We start from the raw sequence: 20,682 nt of genomic DNA, 5'->3' as shown, positions 1-20,682 counted from the left end.
ACCGACTAACAAGAATAATAAGAACTTGAAAAAATAAAACAAGCTAACATAAGCAAACCCCACTTGAGAACGACCCACCAATGTTTGGAGGACTTTTGGTAGCTTGACCAAAATGCCCTCAAATTCTCAATCACCGAAGGAGAGAATCAAGAAACAGTGGGCATGGCAGCAGGCTTTGATTGGGATGTGAAGTGAAGCAACTGGATATAGAGAGGGTAAGCATGGGCCCCACTTCAAAACCATTCACTAATAGAAAGTCCAAAGAATAACGGCCGAAGAGTGGAACCTTTCACTTGAAGAGAGTGAGTGGAAGCAAATAGCAATAGCATTTCCTTGCTTAATAGCAAGACAAAGGAAGGAATAGTTGGCCATGCCATGGAGTTAGTTTAAGTAGGTTCCTCAGCTATAGGGATGCTTTCGTGGCAAAATCTTATACCGTTGGATTAGGAGTGGCGTAGTATCCTCAGTTGAGTACACGTGCTGCTATCCTCCCTCTCCTTAGTCTTTATTACCACTCCCTCTTTTTTATCTTTGCTTCCATGCATGGATTTCTCCTCCAAATATAGTCAAGTGGAGAGAAGAGAGAGATTGAGAGAGAAAGAGAGAAAATCAACGCTCACTATAATTCTTTTTTTCTCCTCTCTTGCCTTCTTCATCACCATCGTTAGCAACAAAGGTAACACAACACACCCACAACTCTTCTCCACCTATTCGAGTTTTGATTTTTTTTTCTTCCAAACTCAACTACCCAATAAGCAACTGGTAGCACTGGTAACCAGAGACAACTTTGCTTTGCTTTGCTTTGTTTACTTCACTACTCATTCTCTCTTCTTTTTTCCTCTTTTTGTGCCTTAGATTTGGAGTTTTGTTGAAACTCATACAAGTGTGTACTGTCCTTTCTTTTTTTCTTTCTCTCAGCAGTCAGTGCAAAAAGGTAGCGTGATGCAGCTTTTTCGCAGTTCCACCTCAATAATCTGATCTGGGTCTCGCTAGTTTTACTTTTCTTCTTTCTCTGATTCGCCTAACGAGATCGATGAATTCAGCATTCTTGGAAACTCTCTGATTCACCCTCCAAAGAACAACTCAACAACCCTTTTGTTTTGCTTCTGTTTCTTCTTCTCTGATCCTTATCGAAATTCAATGGAAGGAGATCACCATCGAATTCAAGAATTGAAACACGCGTGCAAGTTCTGCGGCAAGTGCTTCCCCTGTGGCAGATCCTTGGGGGGTCACATGAGGTCTCACATCACCAACTTGTCGTCTGAGATGATGAATGAAAAAAAAGAAAAGCTTTCATCTTCTCTCAACAATGGTGGAGACAAAGATTCTGAAGCTGCTGCTGCAACTAACGCTGCTGCAAGCTATGGTCTCAGAGAGAACCCAAAGAAGACTTGGAGAATCTCAGATTATTCAAGTGAAGACCCTTTGGTGTTTGACAAGTTCTGCAAAGAGTGTGGCAAAGGGTTTCACTCTTGGAAGGCCTTGTTTGGCCACATGAAATGCCATTCAGAGAAAGAGAGAGTTTCCAACAGCTTGGAAGATCAAGATTCTTGGACTAATAGTGCTAAGATGGTTATGGATAGCCAATCTGATAATGAAGCAACTGCTCCAAATAAGAGAAGAAGGTCCAAGAGAAGAACAAGGTACACGGTGGTTGCTTCTTCTGCAGCAGCAGCAACAACTTCTTCTGTTGTGTCTTTTGCGAATCCTTCATCTTCTTCTCTCTCTGAGGTTGAGCAAGAGCAAGAAGAGGTTGCTATGAGCTTGATGATGCTTAGTAGGGATGTGAGTCCTTGGAGTGGTCGTCATTCTGTGGCTGAGTCCTCTGACAATAACTCTGCTTATTTCGAAGCTCGATCTTCGGTTCGAACTAATTTGGTCACCAAATTTGATTGCAGCAACAAGAACTTCCCTCCTAAAACAGCAAAAGTGACCAAGCAAAGTGACAACAAGTGGGAGGTTGGCAATTCGGAAAATCCCAACTCAATCAGGGGGACGAGTTCACAACTTTTGACTACTATTGCTGCTAGTGATAATATTACTACTGAGATTCCTGAAAATGGATTTAGAGTGAACAAAAGTAGAGTTTCCAATAAAGGGTATGAAAGAGCCAAGTCTGAGCTTGAGTATGTGTCTGCATTGGAGGATTCTGAAGGTGAACATGGGAGGAGCAGAGTCAATGGAACAGAATCAGTTTTATCAAAGTCGGTTACTACTACTGGCAATAAGTACAGTTCAATCAAGACAAAGTTTTCTGGTTCTGAAATGAAGTCAAATAAGAACTTGGTGGACAAGGCTTCAGAAGCTGAATCTAGCAAGAACTCTAACAAGAGAGGCAAGTTTGAGTGTACCACTTGCAACAAAATCTTCCACTCATACCAAGCACTTGGAGGCCATAGAGCTAGCCACAAGAAGATCAAAGGATGCTTTGCTTCAACGAATGAGAGCAGTGAGAACAGCATTGAAACTGATCCCTCTCCTGACCCAATAGCAACTGAAAACAAGCTCATGAAGAACAGTGATAGTGAGTATCTGGTGGAACATCAACATGGTGCTAGTCTACATAATGAGGGGGAAACAGTTAATGAGTCCAAGAAGAGCAAGGGACACCATGAGTGCCCAATTTGCTTCAAGGTTTTTCCTTCTGGCCAAGCCTTGGGTGGCCATAAGAGATCTCATATGGTTGGTGGGTCTGAGAGTAGAAACTTTCAAACAATTGTGCCTCAGGAACCAGTGGCAGAAATTAGGGACTTCCTTGATCTTAATCTTCCTGCTTCTACTGAGGAAGAAAGCTATAGCCATGCTGACTCTAACAGTAACAGACCCTGGTGGATAGTAGAAGACAACCACAAACAGGAGGCACTGGTAGGCCTTATCTCATAGCCAAAGGTGACATGGTTTATTATTCCATTCCATCAGTGTTGCAACTTCAGAGTGAAGATTGAAACTGTATAGAAATGTTTCTGCATTCATTCCATTCATTCTTTACAGGATATGTGTCTTCTTCTTCTTCTTCAGAGTATTTCTGTTTTTGTTCAGACTTTTCAACTAGTTCATAATATACTGTTCAGTGTTCTCTTCCTTTTTTTGTTTTTTTTCTTAATTTTCTTTTTCTGGATGCGATATGTTATTACTTATTACTTTGTTCATAGAATTGTTTTCATTTCTGCAAAGTTAAGCTCACTATTTTGGTTCTCTTAGAAAGTCCAGGAATGAATTCTAACTGATGTGTGTGGTACTGTACCACAGATTGGTACTGTTTGTTTTGCCACACTTCCCATCTTGCATTTTAGAAATGTACTACTAAATTATATAATCATAAACTCCAAAGGTGACATGTATGTGGGGTAATTATTTTTCTTTGCATCAAAGAGAAATGAATGAGGTGTTGAAAAACTGGGATAGGTACCCCCAAGTGATTACATATGAAGGGATAGAAAGGTAGATTTTATAATACACATAAAAGAAGACATGTGAGCACAAGGTGGTTGTTTAGTCACCTACCATAAAACCTGACCACCTCATCCATCTATATGTTGTTTCCTTCTCTTTCTTGGCACACAAGTGGTGTGCTAATAAATCCTTCTCACTAATCACTATGTACTCTCTCAGTAGCAAATATCATAATAATTCATCAAGAGAGTGAGGGGGATGGCAGGACCACTACTATGTAACAAACTGAAAATTACAACGGCACAAACTTGACGCAAAGTGTACCTTACTATAAAATTCAACTCAGTGGTTAAACACCACTCTTTCTCTTTTCTATTATAATGACCTCATTTTTTTACATTTTGATCATAGGATGGGTGTAAGATGCATGAATTGGCACCAATTAATATGGATTACCATTTGAAAGAAATGGAGCATTACATTTGTGCCTTTTTTTAATGTGTCACGCGCAAAACTATTTTGTAAACGGCCTTTGTTGGCAACTTGACATAGCGTTTGGTCACTTGCACTTTATGGAGGAAATCCTACGTTTTACTCGGTTTTAGTAGCTGGCAGATGGTTCTGTTTACTGCTTTGTCGACTATTGCAATTGAAAGGAAAGATATGCAATCTGAACAGTGCATATTTGGTTACTAGTTATAGCAACATCAATGAAGAGTTTCTTAAACTAAAAGAACTGTTTTTATTATCTTTTTCACTAGAGCTAATCTAGCTGGCAGATGAGTTGCTTAAATATAAGTACAGTTCTTTTATAAAGAACGATAGCTAATGAATAAATAAATAATTTATTGTTTACAAATTAATATTTTAATGGTAAAATAAAAATTAAGAGCAAATAAAAAAATATAAAAATGTATATTACTTATAAATCACATTTTTGGATTAAAATCTGGATGAGTTGCTTGAATTTAATGTGACAAGGTAAAAACCACTTTTTGCAGTAAAAAAAGAAGTAAAACCACTTTAAAGTCACTTAAAACTTAAAGTGGGCTACTTAATAAACATCACGGAGATGCTCTTGGGAAGCTATTTCTCCCAAAAGAATTCGGTTTTAAATTCGTATTTACTAATTTAAACGGTGCTATATAAATTACACTCTATAAATATACAAAATGCACACTATTTATATCTATAAATGTACGCACTCTGATATCAAAAGTTTTAAATAAATTTACGACTGTAAAATTTATTTTTTATGTATTTACTTTTGTATATATATTAAAATGTTGTTTAAGTAGTATAAACATCAAAATTCAAAACTCTAATTTTTGGATTTGACTAATGTGAAATGAGTAAAGATAAAATATGTAATCTCAATTTTTTTATAATAAAATTAGCAGTTAAATTTCAATACATTCATGATTTCTAATGCTTGTGCACTAAACATCGATCATTAATTTTTTCATCAACGACTAAGATTTCTTGTTTTTTTTTTCATTTCATAAGAGTTGAATCTTTACTTTTCAGCTAGCTTAGCAATAACTAATTTCATTGAAACTTTGTTTACGATTTTATTAATCATTATCCTTGCAATAATGGTTAAAAAGTAATAGAAAGAAAATTACGTAGTAAAATTGTCCAAAAAGTTTTTTAAACATTAAATATTATATGTTTTAATATTTTTTCCAATTTTAAAGCTATATAAATAATTATCATTTAAGGTTTTACACATATACTAAGGTTGTTAAATATTTTCAATTTTAAAAGAAAATGAGTTATTAAATTATATTTCTCTCTCATTTTATTAATATTATATGTGATGTGTTGAATGTTTTTGTATCGGATCGAACCTAATCCATAAGATCGAATTGTAAAAATAATTATCATCCGGACAGATGATCTCAATTTATAATGTATCTCATTGCACTAAATGAAGATATTGAAGATATTATTCACAAGGATAAAGTTGAACAATATTAATTGATATTTTTTGGATTTTAAAATAATTTATAACGAATCAAAATCTGTAAAGTGAATTATTTTGAAAATGAGGGGATAATATCTGAAGAAAGTTAACTTTCACAAAGTAGCTATATTTATAATTGCTAATTCAATTTTCCTAATTATAAATTTTAAGTATACCATAGTTTATGGTATGTGCATATTGACATAATCAAGTCTGAATGAAAGTTTGACAAGAAACTTATACTGTTTTACTATTAAATTCTTATATCCACTTAGCAGCCTTACATCATACCCAAATTGGCCTACGGGGAAAACTTGAGAAGAAATTTGAAAATAAAAAAAGATAAAGGTCTGTTTTGGATCAAGAATGGCTAAAATACTTGGCAGCCCGTCAACTTAGTTTATAGAGTCAATGGGATTTGTTTGGAAGTTTGATTCCTAAAAATATCATTAGTGGTAATATTTAATAATATCATTATGATTTAAGTAGTTCAAGTAATAAAAATGGAGGTTAAGATCAGATGCACTCTTGATCACATGCAGTGTGCCCCATGAGGTATAAATTGAACATGTGGCTATTAGCTTGTGGCTGGTGTCGTGAAATAAACAACAAATGATTAGTTCAGCTTTTATTGGATCTTGAGTTTTCCATTTCTATTAATTTATTAAGGATCAGTTATTGAGGTCAGAAAAATTGAGAGAGAGAGAGAGAGAGAGGTCTGAGCTAATTAAAAATCTAGGAACTGCAATGTTGATTAAAGATATATACTATTATTTAGCTTGCTTGAGGTTGTATTTGTAAGTCTAAACAATGCTGTTTTATTATGTTAACAATGTCATCATTCGCCAATGAAATTATTGTGCATATCCTGAGTAGTTTATTATCCATAATACAATATGTACTACAGAAAACTGCTTACACTTATGTAGAGAATTTTTTTTTGTATAAGAATTTGTCTTTCCTTGGCTGTACCTTGTTAAATCATTATTAAAGCAGCTTATGTAATTGGTTGTTGTAACTTGTAATGCCATTCCCAAAACAAGTTTGACAAAAACAAACCGGGCTTATTGAAAATGTAGCTGATGATGAATTCCATAGCTACGTTCCGGTCAATGTTTGCATGACATCATATCCACACCTAAGACCAAAACAAAATTTCACATTGTGATCGATTTCCCACTCATGATCAAGTACTTATAAAGTATGATTTATAAGTTCATGGACATGGTAACGCGATGCATGCACCAAAGTCCTTCTATTTGCACCACTCTTACCTTTTTTTTAATGGACTCACTTTTCATTCTAATGTAGGAAACAATATTTCCTCGTTTTTCGTTAAGTGAAAAGCAAAGGTGATTTCAGTTATGACTTATGAAGATTTTTTAGTTACACAAATTAATTTCTTATACTCCATTTCCAACATATATCTTAATCTAATTTCTGAAATTCAAAGTAGTGACAATTGGCTATTATATCTAGTAAATGGTTGGGAGATATAATTAATTATCCATTGAATTTTAAATTAAACCAATGAATAAAATCATCCAAAAAATTTACAGTAATACAGTAATTTTTATTGCCATGTGACTCCCATTTCAAGAATTTATATTTTTGTCCAGCTCCATCACATTACACTAATTCCGAGTGGAGGAAACTTTCAGTTAAAAAGAAAAGCAAAATGCAACCAAGCCACTTACTACATGCTTAGCTTAAACCAGATTTAACTCAGGCCCACTTTTTCTGTTTTTTGTAATTTAAGCCCCGCACGAATTCAATGTTTTTTTTGTTGGAGTGGGTTAAGAAATTGGAACTTGAGTGTGTTTTATTTTAGTTGGGTGGTTGTGACTTGGAAAGGAAAAATTTACTCCCAAATTGAACATTCCTTCAATATCTTTCTAATATTTATTTACCTGCAACATCTTTCTTATAAAAAAAAAGTAGTTATAATTTACCTGCAACATCTTTCTACTTATTTTTTTTTTAATTTACAAAATAAAAAAAAAATATTTGTTTTATTTTTAAAGCTAGTTTAAACTATTAGTTTTCATGAAATACTACCTTTTCATCAGTGTTTTTCTTATATTATTTAATCGAGTTAGTTCCAATATAAATATGATTAAATTTAATTTTTTCTGATACATGAGGTAAAGCCGAACAAAACTAAAGAGAAGGAAGACCTTTGCACTCTTATATCGAGATAATTCTATGGATATAAAAGCAGCTCCATGCATGGGGGAAAACATCATAAACTCTGTCAACAGTAGAATGAAAATGGGCTAATCTGGCAAGATCATCAGCCACCAAATTGCCCTCTCTAAAAATGTGGTTCCAACAATTAAACATTAATCTTAAATAGAAGAAGCCAGCTAACTGCCTAATCTGCTTAATTAATAAGAGATGCACATGGATGACTTTTCCCACACCCAAACTCCAAAGATGAATGGCAGTTTAGAATCAGATTCAACCACTTTGGTGGACAACATCTCTAACTTTATTTTTTAATTTATTTTCTATTTTTTTAATCAAATTTTAGAACCTTATTTAGACTAATTTTTTTATATTAAAAAAGATTCTCAAGTTAAACAAAAATAATATACAAAGGGGTATAATGGTTGAAGATATTTATAATAAGTTTCATTATAAAATATGTATACTAAACATATATACATGTTTTTTATATAAATTTATATTCATTAACACGTTGAACAATTTTTTTATTAAATATCTCTAATTTAATAAATTAACTTAATACTTCTCGATTGAAAATTAGCTTTGTTCCCTTTAAGTAATTTATACCAATCATTTTTTTTATCAAGTATAACCTTATTGTGAACAAAGAAATTAAGAAATGAATGAGTTTAATTTTAATACATTTTTAATGTAAAAATATTTACACTTTATTTAATTATAAACATTCTAAATATAATTTGTTATTGTAAATTTAAAATATAATTTATATTTTTTTGGTGAATAAAAAAATATAATTTATATATAAAAATAAGAGTAAATTACAATGACCACCCACTTATTTGTTTTGATTACATTGGGCATTTTTTCTTTTTTCAATCCTAAAAAATCATCTTAATTGTTGATTTTTCGTTTTACTAATCATCCTTTTATGTTTTTTAGTTAATTACAATGACCACTCTTGTGATTTGTTTTTATTACACTTGTCACCTTTCTTTTTTTTCAGTATTACTTTTAACCTCATTGGTTAACTCCATGAAATTTCTATTAGTAAATTTAATAAAAGAAAAAAAAAACATTCATTTATGAAAAAAAAAACAAAGGTAAAAGAAAATGATGTTTAAATAGTGACATGAAAATTTTAATCGGCAACTATTTTAAAACTCAATTACATGCAATTTTTTTAGCTTACTTAATTGAACTTTAAATCTTAATTCAATCGGTTAAAATTTAATATGAATCATTTTATACCCATGTACTTCTTTTCAATCATTTTAATGTGCAATAATTATCGAATTAAAAGGAACAAATAAAGATATTTTAAACAAAAAAATTCATTAAAAATCATTTATTCATCCCGTGTCTTACATTAAAGTTTATCGAGTTTAAAACATCAACGTATGATTTTCATAATAAATAAATAAATAAAGGGTGGTCAGTAAAACAAAAAATCAATAATTATATTTTTTTAAGATTTAAATTAAGTCATGATCATTATTATAATTTCCTCTAAAAGTAAAACCATAAAAAAAAAGTGACGAGAACAAATTACAAAGGTGATTATTATAATTATAAGAAAAATATCAAAGGGTGGCCAATGAATTGAAAAATCGATAATTAGAATATTTTTTTATAAGATTAAAAAAAATAGGAATGTGGAATGTAATAAAAGAAAACCATATATGGTGATGAGTGTAATTTACTCTCAAAATAAATATTGATACTCCACACATTTTAAAATACTAATCAATCAATAATAAGTGATATGCGTGAGGCAAAAAGATATGGAATAAAAGGACGAGAATGACCTTGTTATTGGTTGAGACGGAAATGCAACTCGGAGGCGCGGCAAGGAACCTATAGTCTCTACCACCGTCATTACTATTCCGATCAGTTCTATTCTAAGCTCTCATTTCTACGTCCTACTTTCTGGTAATTACTCAAATTTCCATTTCATTACTGTCTTCAATTTCGAAATTTCCATTTCATTACTCGCATACTCTTTCCATCAATTCCTCTAACCTCCGTTAATCGCTCTCGTTTTATTTTATTTTAGTTTTTTTTTTAATTCACTTTTTAGGAAATTTTGACATGGTTTTGTGAGTTGGTTAGGCTTTCTCTCTCTGTCTCTCTACTGTTATGAAATTTTAACATGGTTTAAAGGTAATTAAAATTAATCAGGTAACGTTCTTCTTCCTATGCGTATGTGTCGAATTTGCTTACATAAATGTCAAATAGCTGCAGAAGTGATAATCATACTCCCTTAAATGCGGAGCAACTTAGTACAAGACGTAGAAGAGAGGTACTCCCTCTTTCTAAACCTAACCATTTCTTGGTTGAATTCCTAATTTTATGAATGTATAATATTACTAGGTCTAACTAAAATGAAGTATTATTTCTATATCAATGTTGTAAGCTTTTCAAATATTCATTGTTTTATCCATGCTGTTTGCGAGCGAAGTTTATGTACCATCCTGTTTTTTAACCAATATATTCTTTGTCTATGATTTGCAGCATAGAAAAGAGAAGGGTGTTTTACAAAGTTCTCAATCCCAAAGCATTCAATCAGTCCAGGTATGTTTGGTGCTACGTTGTTGCAGTTAGTTTGACAGCGGTGATATGAGGTTATGATGTAATGCTTTTTGATTCAACGCAGAGAGCTCTGGCATTAAATTTTAATGCACATACTCTTCCTGTTGAGCTTAAAATTCTAAATAAAGCATGCTTTAATATTTACATCACTCGGATAGACATTGGTGGTTGAAGGGAGAGGAAAGAAAAAGACATGGTAAAGGAACAATACAGAGTGAAGTTGAACCTTGCATAGATTCCTTTGGACTTAGTTCATAAAATCTTGCCACTACTTGTAATGATATAGATAGACACGTTAAATAAGCAAATGACAAAAGTCTTTTTAAATTGAGTTTTAATTAGCAAACACCTGATGGCTGATACAAAAACTTATCTATGATGTAGATGCAGATACTAGAACAACACAAGATGTCATTTTTAGAAGCTCACGCTGAAGATAAGAAACACATTCAGGGGTTGGAAAAAGAGCTGCTGAACTGTTCTCAAGAAATAGGTAGTTTTTTATTTAAATAAAAAAAAAATATGGCATACATGTGAACTTCCTTGGATAAACAACTTTGGTGACAAATGGTTGTCAATGAAAGAGTAGTTTTTCTTTCCCCCCTTCTTACATGTCTTTTTTACCTCAAAAATACTTTAAACACGGATTATTCAATCAATAGGAACGACAAGGTGTGTACGAAGGGTAGGAACGTAGTCAACGTGAGCTGATAACTTGTGCTTACTAGGAATTCCTCGTTGAAAAACCAACAATTGCAATTATCTATTGTAATAGTTGTAACGCTGCACTAAAAATTTAGAGGTTTTTAGCTCTCTCTCACTGGCTTAATTGTTGGTACTTTATACAGATTATCTTCAGGATCAACTCAGTGCAAGCAATACAGAGGTGAACTACCTGGAAGAGCATATTCGCAGCCTTGAATTGAAATTAGAGGGGATGGAAGATTTACAAGAGGAGGTTTTCAGATTAAGGGAGGAGCTGAAAAGATCCAATTCAAAGCATTTTTTCTTGATCCAGGAACTAGATACTAAAGAAATAGAATTAGAGAAGTCAGCTTTGTCCATAGAGAAACTAGAGGAATCATTTTCATCCATAACATTAGAGTCCCAGTTTGAAGTAGAGAGCATGAAGCTTGATATGATGGCCTTGGAACAGAGTCTTTTTGAGGCCAAGAAAATCCAGGATGAAACTCTAGATGAAAATAATAGAATGAGTAGATCAATTGAGGAGCTCCAGGTTGCATTGCAGGATGCCCAAAAAATCATCATCTCCCTAAATGAAGAAAATAGGAAACTTAAAGAGAAGCTTGATATTGCCAACAAAAACTCTAGAATTTCTTCTCAAAAGGATGAATACTGGCTGGAAAACAATGACAGATTGCAACTCGAGACTCAATCTTCCTTGAATGGACGAGGCAACAACTCTACCATACTGGAGGACATACGGTACATTTTTTGAAGTTTTATTTAGATGCTTGACTAATTAATTTTGAAATGTGGCCAGTTACGTATGCTATTTTAATTGTGTATAGTTGCTGAAGGATGAGAGTGTTTTCATTGTGATTTTGTTATCTCTCATTCTCTCGTATCTAACTGGGCTTGACCTTCAATTTGATAGTGGGGGGAGAACCAAGCCACTTAAGTGTTCCACCAAGCATCCCATACTACTTGATGTGGGACTTAGGCACCCCATAATGCCCAAGTCCCTTCATATACTTTCACTAAACTTTCTGGTAATGTTCTCTTAATATTTTCTCAGCACTTATGGAGTACATGGTCCACATGTTGGAAGATTGGCAATGATCCTATATCTAGCTGCAGATTTAAAAGGGAAGATGGAAATGTCACAACAGATCCAAGAATATGAATGTCTTATCAAGAAACTTAAGGTACAACCATTCATCTAAGCGTAATCATTGAAGTGGTCTATGTGAATTTGTTAATGAGAGTTTGTGTGTTATAACTCCATGGTTCAAATCGTTTTTTTAGCTTTAAGATTTATATGGTATTTTGACCTCTACTAGGAAGAATTAAGAGAGGAAAAGTTGAGGGCCAAAGAAGAAGCAGAGGATTTAGTTCAGGAAATGGCAGAGCTGAGATACCAATTTACTAGTTCACTAGAGGAAGAATGTAAGCGCCGTGCTTGCATTGAACATGCATCCTTGCAAAGAATTGCCGAGTTAGAGGCTCAAGTATGAATTTGGAAGTTAAAAAATCTCCTTTTGTTTTCTTTCGCTCTCTCTCTCTCTTATCCCATTAGAGTTCATTTAAAGTGCAACTTGCTTACTTTTTCCTTCTGTTTTTATTCCAGCTTCAAAGAGAGCATAAAAACCCTTAATTGCTGCCAGGCATCTCCCTGAAACAAAGGCTGGCACTGTTCTGAGTTGTCCAGGTTCAGCAGTAGAGAATGAACTCAAAGGTTTGCATTGATGTATCTCAAAAGTTGCCCTCTTAACATAAAAGTAGATTGCTAAACACTTGGGTCATTACAGTGGAACTTTGAATTCAAAATGCATGTGGGATTTCAATTCCCTTGTGTACTGAAGAGAGAGTTTGGTAGTTCTTAGAGTTGCATACTACACAGTATTATGGCCAGAAATCAGTTAAGTTGAGGAATAGTTTTAATGTCTAGTTTTAGGGAGGAAATGAAATAATGGAAAATATGGTTAGAAAAACAGAATAGAATGAAAATGCAATATGTTCCTTCCCTTTGTCTGAGTTGTTAAAAATTGAAGTTTGCTTCATTTTTCAACCATGAAGTATTGAAATTTGCTTCATGCCATTTTATGTAATACCAGTCTTCCTCAGTCCTTTCTGACCCTTGAAGTGTTTCACAAAATTACTTCCACTAATTTGATTTGCCATTGTTTCTCAGGGTTTATAGATCCTTGCAAGAAAATTGTTATATCCTGGACAACAACATTGTATCCCACGTCTTCTTATGCCTTCTATTAAATATGAAAGAATCAAAGTGGGTATCATAGAAGAAAAGGGAACGACTTAACCGAAGTGGCTAAGGATGTCTGGAGTTTTTTTTTTTTTTTTCGTTTGTGTGTTTTGAGGGCATCGAGCGGAGAGGATTGAAATTGTACTTGATCGACCCATGAATGTAAATCGTACACTTTTCCGGTTTGAATTCATTTTTTTAAAATGAATGATTCTTGACAAACACTTATTTTTTAATCATTCTTTAAAGTGCTTGATAAAAGTGATTGATTATTTTATAAAAAAGCAAATACATGTTAAAATAAGATGACTTCAGCAAGTTTTGCTTACTTTTTTCTCTAATTTCACGAGAATTTGATCTAAAGGAGGATTATTTTCTCCTACCAAATTATGCACGTCTCGAAAATGGAGGGGCAGAGTTTATTGAGCGTGATAAAAAAAATAGAAAAATTGGTGACTTCCTGTTGTAACAAAAATAGTCCTAAAAATAAAATGTCAAGTTGATATTCACAGTATATTAAATTAAATCTAAAACAAACAGCACAATGTCTTAAATGAACTTGTATAATAATTACCTACATTTAATTACACATGAAAAAATATTACCAACAAGCTCTTTTAAACACGTTCTTTTATTATTAGTTAAAAAATATAAATTTCTGTGGATTCAACTTAACATTTGTTGAATTTTTATTTTATTTTATAATTTTCACTAAATTTAAACTAATACTAATACATCATGTGTGTTGTGTTAGAGTTAGAGAGAGTATACCAAGAACCCTTCTTAGTTCTTACATTAATTTAATTGGAAGACGAGAATGAGCAAGACGTTCATTTGGCGCCAAGAAGGTGTAGACACTAAAGAATTCAGTTAGAATGTGGTTTAGGGAAGGAATGGGAGCCATTTAGGTTAAGCTTAGACATCCTTGGCAATGAGTTCTCTGTAGGCAGCAACGGGCCAGCTGAATCCCCTGAAGAGGAACGTCGATGATGATCTCTTTCATGGTGGGTTTCTTCTCGTCCCTGATCACAATAAGGTAGCTCCCTCGCCCCAGTGCCTCTGGTCCCCGCTCACGACATGGTTGGCAGTGTGGCGTGAGAAGAGAAGGGAATGTGGTTAACTAAGGTGAAGAGAATAAAGAAGCTGACTTGGATTCTCGTTATTGGTTGTGCCCTAGTCACGCTTTCTCATCTGTTATCCTTCTTTCTTTGGCTTGGATAAGAGAAACTTCGTGGCTTATATATAATTCTGATGAATCTTTATATATTGATTTTTTTTTTTTTTTTTTTTGTTTCTAAATAGCATGCTTAAATATTGCTTCTGTAATGGTGGATCATAATCCGAATTCTGTGCAAAAACTATGGGATTAGACCAGGCAGAATAGTACCAGTTGGCTCTTCAAAACTCCGAAATTCCGCATTTTCTAAATAGCTAAATTAGGTTGTTACGTATATCATAATATATGGCCAAAAGGCATAAAATATATTTGTTAGCCTTTGATCAGTAAACCATATAACTCAAGGAAGAACAATTAAAAACTATTTGCGTGTCCTCCTGTATAATTTAGGCCAAAACTAAAAGTATATGGTTGCCGGACCTTGTTCTACAAATCAAAAGCAACTAAAACAATAACTTCAGCAATAACAAAATAAAGATTTTTGGTAAACCTTATGGGTAAGAAAAACAACAAAAGCTTTCCTTCCAGTACCAAAAAAACTCTCTAAGCACATTCTTGCTTAGGCAAAAAGACTCACAACTGCCATGCACAATGTTTTAAGTGGCAAAACTTTGTAATGATGTACGAAGGCATTATCATAGAACCTCACAAGCTTGTCACAGAGGCAGAATAGCAGACACACAAACACGAGTGACAAACCAGTACTTGTAATTGTTAACTTACCTACAAAGATAGATCAGCAAAAGGAAAACAAAGTTAGTACTCAGAAAACCACATTGGTCACGACATTTGGACACTCATTTAAAGTGAGAATTGAGACAAAATGATGCCACCATTTCAGGGCATTAATTGAAATTCAAAGTTTGTTTTCTTTCACGGTAGAATTGGGGCCAGTAGCCAGTTAACTATATAAATGTAATCATCCCTATCTTAGTCAACTATATAACGTGAGCACTGAGCACATTACAAGTCAATTCAGAAGCACAACTATTTGAATAGACTATTGTTATTATAACAATACATTTAAGGAGGTTTGTGAGCTACATAACCTTCATATAAAAACTTACAAGTTTTCTTTATCAGATTGAAACCTATTTTTCTTAACAGGAAGGGTCCAGCATTTTGCAAAAAAAAAAAAAAAGCTACATGTATGTGAAATCATTAGAAGCATAGAATTCATCTCCTATTCCCCCACCCCCGCTTCTCTTTTTTTATTTTTTATTTTGGATAAAACTGGCAAATGTAGTCCAAACTAACAGTTTAAATTGTGATGGATATTGCCTTGTGCCTATAACACATTTCAAAATAAAATGAAAGAATTTAAAAGTAATTTGAGGCGATTTACAATTTGAAAACTTACAAAAGATGAATGGAAGAAGGACCAGACACAGCAGCAGCTCTCTGTGCCCGATGTGCTTCACATTTATAAAGCTCTTTCATTTCTTTTTTATTGCGACGTGCCTCACGTCGTTCCTCCTTCACAGCAGCCTACAAAACAATGCAACCAGTCCTGTTAATATAGTAGTAGTAGCAGTAGTAATAAAATGTATAAAAGCCAAACATAAGCATGGGTATTATTCTTGGGAAAACAATGGCTGGTAAATCTCACAAAAAAGTTGATAATGATTCCATGCATAGAATAGATGAAACATCATAGACTCAAATTGATAATACAGATACCTTCCGTTCTTTCTTCTCCTCCTTTGACTCAAGGCCATGTTGTTTTCTCTTGTACTGTTCAGTTTTTGCAATGCTCTGGTCTTTAACCTTTTCAGTGGCAGGTTTCCTGCCACCAGGCAAGAAGTCTACAGGGAGTTTCTCTTTGCCTCTAAGGGATATTATTTGACTAGAGGAACTCAAGGCTGCAGACACAGTTTCAGCCAATTTCTTTTTCCTAGCTACTCCAGGTGCTTCAATCTTTCCAGGGTGGTTATCTAGATTTGAGTAAGTCGAAACAATAGTCTCACAATCCCAAACTTCTGATTCATCACTACTTTCTTCTACGAGTACAACATCCTTGTTATCATCTTCAACTTCATACCCCTCAGCATATTCCTTGCAGCGGCGAATCACATCTGCAGCAAAATCCTCTTGTTCCTCATGTGGGGCCTCTTTATTCTTCAATAAATCTGAAGGAACCTTATACTTGCCATCAAGTTCTAGATCATCCATCACATGGTTTTTAAGAGAGTGTTTGAGCTTCTCAGCAAGGGACTCGTCTTCATCAGCTTGATAATTTTCATAATAATCACCACCATCATCATCATCATCAGTTCCATATTCTTGGTGTTCAAGCTATAGCAGAAATATACAGAGAATGATAATCTTAAAGGTTAAAAAGTGCAGATGCATTCAATAATTGTACTCGCAATTACGATAAAGGACATAATTTGGCAAAGGCAACTTCCTCAGATACCAGAAACAGAGGGGCTCAACATGCTTCATCAAATGATATAATTCGTTAAGAGAAAACATAAAAGAACCAAAATATAGACAGTGAGTAAAGTATTATGAATAGCTGAACTCACCAAATCAAATTGCTCATCCAGCAAACGACGAGCCCCTGGCTTCTCACCAACACAGTCCTCTCCTGGTACACCATCTGTCACCCCATCCAAAGGTCCAGAATCATCTGTGACTCTGGAACAGGAAGAGACTTGCAGTGTGTGTGCATTGTTCCCGTTTCTATGTATCGCAGACTCCTCAGAAAAACTCGTTTCATTACATATAGGATCCTTCTCTTCATCTTCTTCATCTTCCTCTTCAAGGAGATTCGCCTGAACAACAAAGTCTTCTTCCAAATCCTCAACATCAGATCCCAACCGTGACAAATCGTCATCATCAAGCAATGCAGCCACTTCAGGATCAACTGCTTTCTGCACCCTTACGCTGGTAGTTTTGGACGCAACACTGTATATAGTGTTCTCCACAGCCTCTCCATCCGCCTCAGAAATTTGCAATCTCGAAGCATCATATGCCTAAACTCACCAACAAAAAAAACGTAATTAATCAATATTCCCACTTCAACACACAACCAAGTTATTCATTTATCCCTTCAATTCATGCTCATATCAACATCATCGAACCTCACAATTCAAAAATCACTAAACTGGAAAACACTGTTCAATAAGAAAAACACCAAAATTCAATTTAAAGAGTAGGGAGCACCTTAACATCGCGAGGGAGGTGTTGAAGCTTGAACTTGGGGTTGTGAAAGAAAGCAGCACCAGCGCCGGTGTTTTTGATTTCCCTCAAGTGATTCAAGTAGTTATAGCCATCATCCGGAAACCCTAGCTCCAGAATCTCCCTCCTCACGCCCTCCGGCAAGGGACCACCGCTAACTCCGCCGCCGCCGTCGTCGTAGTAGTAGTCGTCGGGGGAGTCATCGAAAGCGGAGTCGTCGGCGACGGGGAAGGAAACGGGGTTGTTGTCGACGCGGACGAAGACACGGTCGGATTGGGAGAAGGAAGGGTCGGAGGTGTCGCGAGCGATGAGTTGGAAAGTAGCAGAGTTCTTCTTGTCGATGAACTTCTTCTTCCTCCCTCCCATTGTGCCTTCCAAGGGTTCGACGAAACGAGAAACAAACTGAGTCAGTGAGTGCTTTCGAAACGGTTGCGTTGCGGCAGCGTTTGTTGTGTTTCTCACAGCGATCTACCTATTAATGATAGTAGCGTAGTGTAGTGCCAGCAGAACGATAACGGGAACCCTAGCTTGGGATATTTTGGTAATAAAATAATTACCAGTATAATTTTTCTTTTATTTTCTAATTTGATTGAACTGAAAACTATAATAAAAAAATTAGGTTAATTAAATTTTTATTCCTTCAACTTTTAATCCCTCAAAAAAAATTTCTCAACTTTTAGTTCCTCGTTATTTTTTCTTCACACAAAATAGTCTCTCACGTTAATTGTTTTGGTTTAAATGATGATATGTTAATTTTTTTCTCAACTTTTACTCATTAATTTTTTAATGAATTATAATTTTTTCTTCACACAAAATAGTTTCTGAATGGATAATGATGTCACGTGACATGTCATCTCATTTGTCACATGTCTTAATATTTTAATATTTTTTATAATTAATTATTTTTTTTAAAAATAATATTTATTTTTTAAAAAAATTACAGCATTTGTTTTTTTATAAATAATTAACATAAATGTGTTGCAATTATGACATTCTATTGAATTGGTGAGTGGTTGAAGTTATTAATTATAGAATTTGAAAACCAATAAATTATTTTAAGAATTTTTTATTGTTGGTCCCTAAGGTTCGACCAAATACACTTTTAATGGACAATAATGTGGTCCATGACATGTCAAATGTAAAAATTCTACCGATGCCTTACATTAGTTAGTCACTAATAAAGTAGCAGCATCTCAAAACAATAACATGTCCTCAACATCTGGAACAACCAAATGCTATCAAAATACATTTCAAACGACCTGCAAAAAAAACCCAGATCTAACATATTGTTAATCCTAAAAAAGACTACTTCATCTTCCTCTTCAAGAGTTCATCAAGCTACAGACAATATCAGTGTCCATGTCTTCTCCTGCTACTGAAATAGTGTTGCTACATTGTGCACTTTGTTCAAACAGGTGAGGTTTCTTCAAGGTCTCTTTTTTCTACAAAAACCAACCAAAATCTGTTCAGTTTTTATGTTGTAACACTATGAATCTGGGTTTTATTAAGTGTAAATTAAAGACACAAGAAATCTTACCTTTTTTGTTGTTGCACAGCTCATTTTCTTTGCAATACCATAATTATTTCTAGGTGCAGATGCGGAACCAGTTTTCTTTGAAACAAGGTTTGATTTTTCTGTGTAAAGGGACCATTAAAGACTGAAAACAAAAGTGAAATGCACAATAGTTTCTAACTCAAAATGGTATAGATTTTACCTTGCTTGGATTTGTTTGGCTAGCTCGTTGTGTTCCATTTGGTTCAACTTGAACATGACTTTGTTGTTCTTCATTGGGTGGTCCCTCACCTTCAACACGAGTCTCTATTGGTTTTGGGTGAATGGGGGAATTTTTGCAAGTCCTCTTGTTCTGTCCAAGCTGAGTGGCATCTCCGACATCTTTTGGTTATATTTGTCTGCCTTAGTTTGTGTTGATTATGATCTTCATCATCTTCTCTTGACCTCAGGATCATTAGTCTTAGGCCATTTTTTCCTATCATCGATTGTTGTAATACTATGACTGTAACATAGCTTGTAAGTATCCCTATGGTAATATTTGTCAACAAAGTCTTCAACATAGTCTTCTGCATGCACCCCTTACAATGCCTAAAGCCTCAAGAAGGACCATTTGTCAGCATCTACATTCTTGTATACATCTTTCCTGCAGCCATTATAATTCAGGTTAGCTGTATTTACAAAATGCCCCATATGGATGAAAACAACAATGAACGACATCCCTATATTCAATACATCAAACACAATAATAATGAGATAAAAGTAACCAACCCCGCTTCCACGTAGATACAACAAATTGCAATTAAAATATTCCCCAATAATTCCTTCATTAACAATTATAGAAAACCCTAAAAAAAAAACCCAACCAACAGTAACCAACACTCAACACACATGTATTGTGACCATCGATTCACACTAACAACAAGTCAAGCAAAAAGGATAAAGCAAGATTGGCCTACCTTCACGTGTTCCTTGCGTCGAGCTTCGTTAACACGTTGCATCGTTTCCTTCGAGTGACTGAATATTCGTAGGGACATCAAAATCCCACTCTCTAAAGATTCCCAAGACTCTCCCTCCTTTGGTCTGTGACTATCAATTCGCACCAACATGTCACTAGTTTGAGAAGATTCTTCTCCCTCCTTTTCTCTTTGGGACCACTCACGGACACTATTTTGGTGCTTTCTAAAATAGTAACCCTAATTTCCAACGTGAATATCTTGAAACCCATTCAGTCAATGTTAACTTTCTCACACACAACATGCCTGTTCATAACCAATAGTTTTGAGACACATGGCAAATTAGTCGGCATGCAACGTGGCACTACTTACCCGTCAATGAGTTCAAAAAATGACACATCATCACCTGAGGAAGTTAACGTTGGAAACCATTGGAGTAAAAGTTAAAAAATATATATATTTTGAAGAACAAAAAATTGGATCCATCAAAAGTTAAAGGAGAAAAACTTAATTATTTTAAGAAAATTTTATATAAAAGAAAAAAATACTGGCTAAAAACTAAACAATATGATAAAACTAAAAAGGAGAGGGATCCAAGAAATTTATATAAATAGGCGAGCTATTCTCTTTTTTTTTTTACCAAATATTATCTTATATTTTAAATAGTAATATATTTTTATTATTGGTTAAAATTTATTTAAAATATAAAATTATAAGTAAAAAATATTAAATAATGAGTCTCGTAATATTTTTGTGATATTTAATAAATTT

The 20,682-nt window shown here is 34.1% G+C and overlaps 3 protein-coding genes and 1 long non-coding RNA gene across 14 annotated transcripts; 2 read left to right on the top strand and 2 right to left on the bottom strand.

Moving 5' to 3' along the window:
- The first annotated feature begins 382 nt into the window (after nt 1-382).
- On the top strand, nt 383-3,200 carry LOC114392503. 3 transcript variants are annotated; one of them, XM_028353666.1, is made up of 2 exons: nt 383-676; nt 922-3,200. In XM_028353666.1, exon 2 carries the CDS (start codon nt 1,141-1,143, stop codon nt 2,881-2,883), a length of 1,743 nt encoding a protein of 580 aa, XP_028209467.1. In that variant the 5' UTR covers nt 383-676; nt 922-1,140; the 3' UTR covers nt 2,884-3,200. The 3 variants fall into 3 exon arrangements, with proteins under 3 accessions (XP_028209467.1, XP_028209465.1, XP_028209466.1); XM_028353664.1 differs by having other exon boundaries at nt 919-3,200; XM_028353665.1 differs by having other exon boundaries at nt 383-771; nt 919-3,200.
- A 6,119-nt stretch (nt 3,201-9,319) lies between these two features.
- Nucleotides 9,320-13,321, top strand: LOC114391892 (centrosomal protein of 112 kDa-like). 9 transcript variants are annotated; one of them, XR_003662195.1, is made up of 9 exons: nt 9,322-9,478; nt 9,728-9,848; nt 10,061-10,120; nt 10,529-10,631; nt 10,987-11,584; nt 11,898-12,027; nt 12,163-12,330; nt 12,450-12,557; nt 13,014-13,321. XR_003662195.1 is itself a non-coding variant. In XM_028352893.1 (8 exons), the coding sequence occupies exons 2-7, from the start codon at nt 9,774-9,776 to the stop codon at nt 12,334-12,336; spliced, it is 1,146 nt and encodes a 381-aa protein (XP_028208694.1). In that variant the 5' UTR covers nt 9,320-9,478; nt 9,728-9,773; the 3' UTR covers nt 12,337-12,344; nt 12,450-13,321. The 9 variants fall into 9 exon arrangements, 2 of the variants coding, with proteins under 2 accessions (XP_028208694.1, XP_028208692.1); XR_003662191.1 differs by having other exon boundaries at nt 9,323-9,478; nt 10,523-10,631; XR_003662194.1 differs by having other exon boundaries at nt 9,323-9,478; nt 9,710-9,848; nt 10,523-10,631.
- A 1,277-nt stretch (nt 13,322-14,598) lies between these two features.
- On the bottom strand, nt 14,599-17,941 carry LOC114393597 (protein LTV1 homolog). Its single transcript, XM_028354950.1, has 5 exons — nt 17,431-17,941; nt 16,791-17,240; nt 15,943-16,557; nt 15,623-15,750; nt 14,599-14,985 (listed from the first exon to the last, which is right to left on the bottom strand). The coding sequence occupies exons 1-5, from the start codon at nt 17,809-17,811 to the stop codon at nt 14,982-14,984; spliced, it is 1,578 nt and encodes a 525-aa protein (XP_028210751.1). The 5' UTR covers nt 17,812-17,941; the 3' UTR covers nt 14,599-14,981.
- A 643-nt stretch (nt 17,942-18,584) lies between these two features.
- LOC114392126 lies at nt 18,585-20,145 on the bottom strand. The gene is made up of 4 exons (XR_003662249.1): nt 19,915-20,145; nt 19,161-19,601; nt 18,983-19,080; nt 18,585-18,887 (listed from the first exon to the last, which is right to left on the bottom strand). It is a non-coding gene; the product is annotated as an uncharacterized LOC114392126 (long non-coding RNA).
- Nucleotides 20,146-20,682: the final 537 nt, after the last annotated feature.

The sequence above is a fragment of the Glycine soja genome, chromosome 17 (assembly GCF_004193775.1).
Source record: "Glycine soja cultivar W05 chromosome 17, ASM419377v2, whole genome shotgun sequence".
NCBI classification, from domain to species: Eukaryota; Viridiplantae; Streptophyta; class Magnoliopsida; order Fabales; family Fabaceae; genus Glycine; species Glycine soja.
Note: the sequence above shows the minus strand (reverse complement) of the source record. Positions and strands in the feature narration are given on the sequence as shown.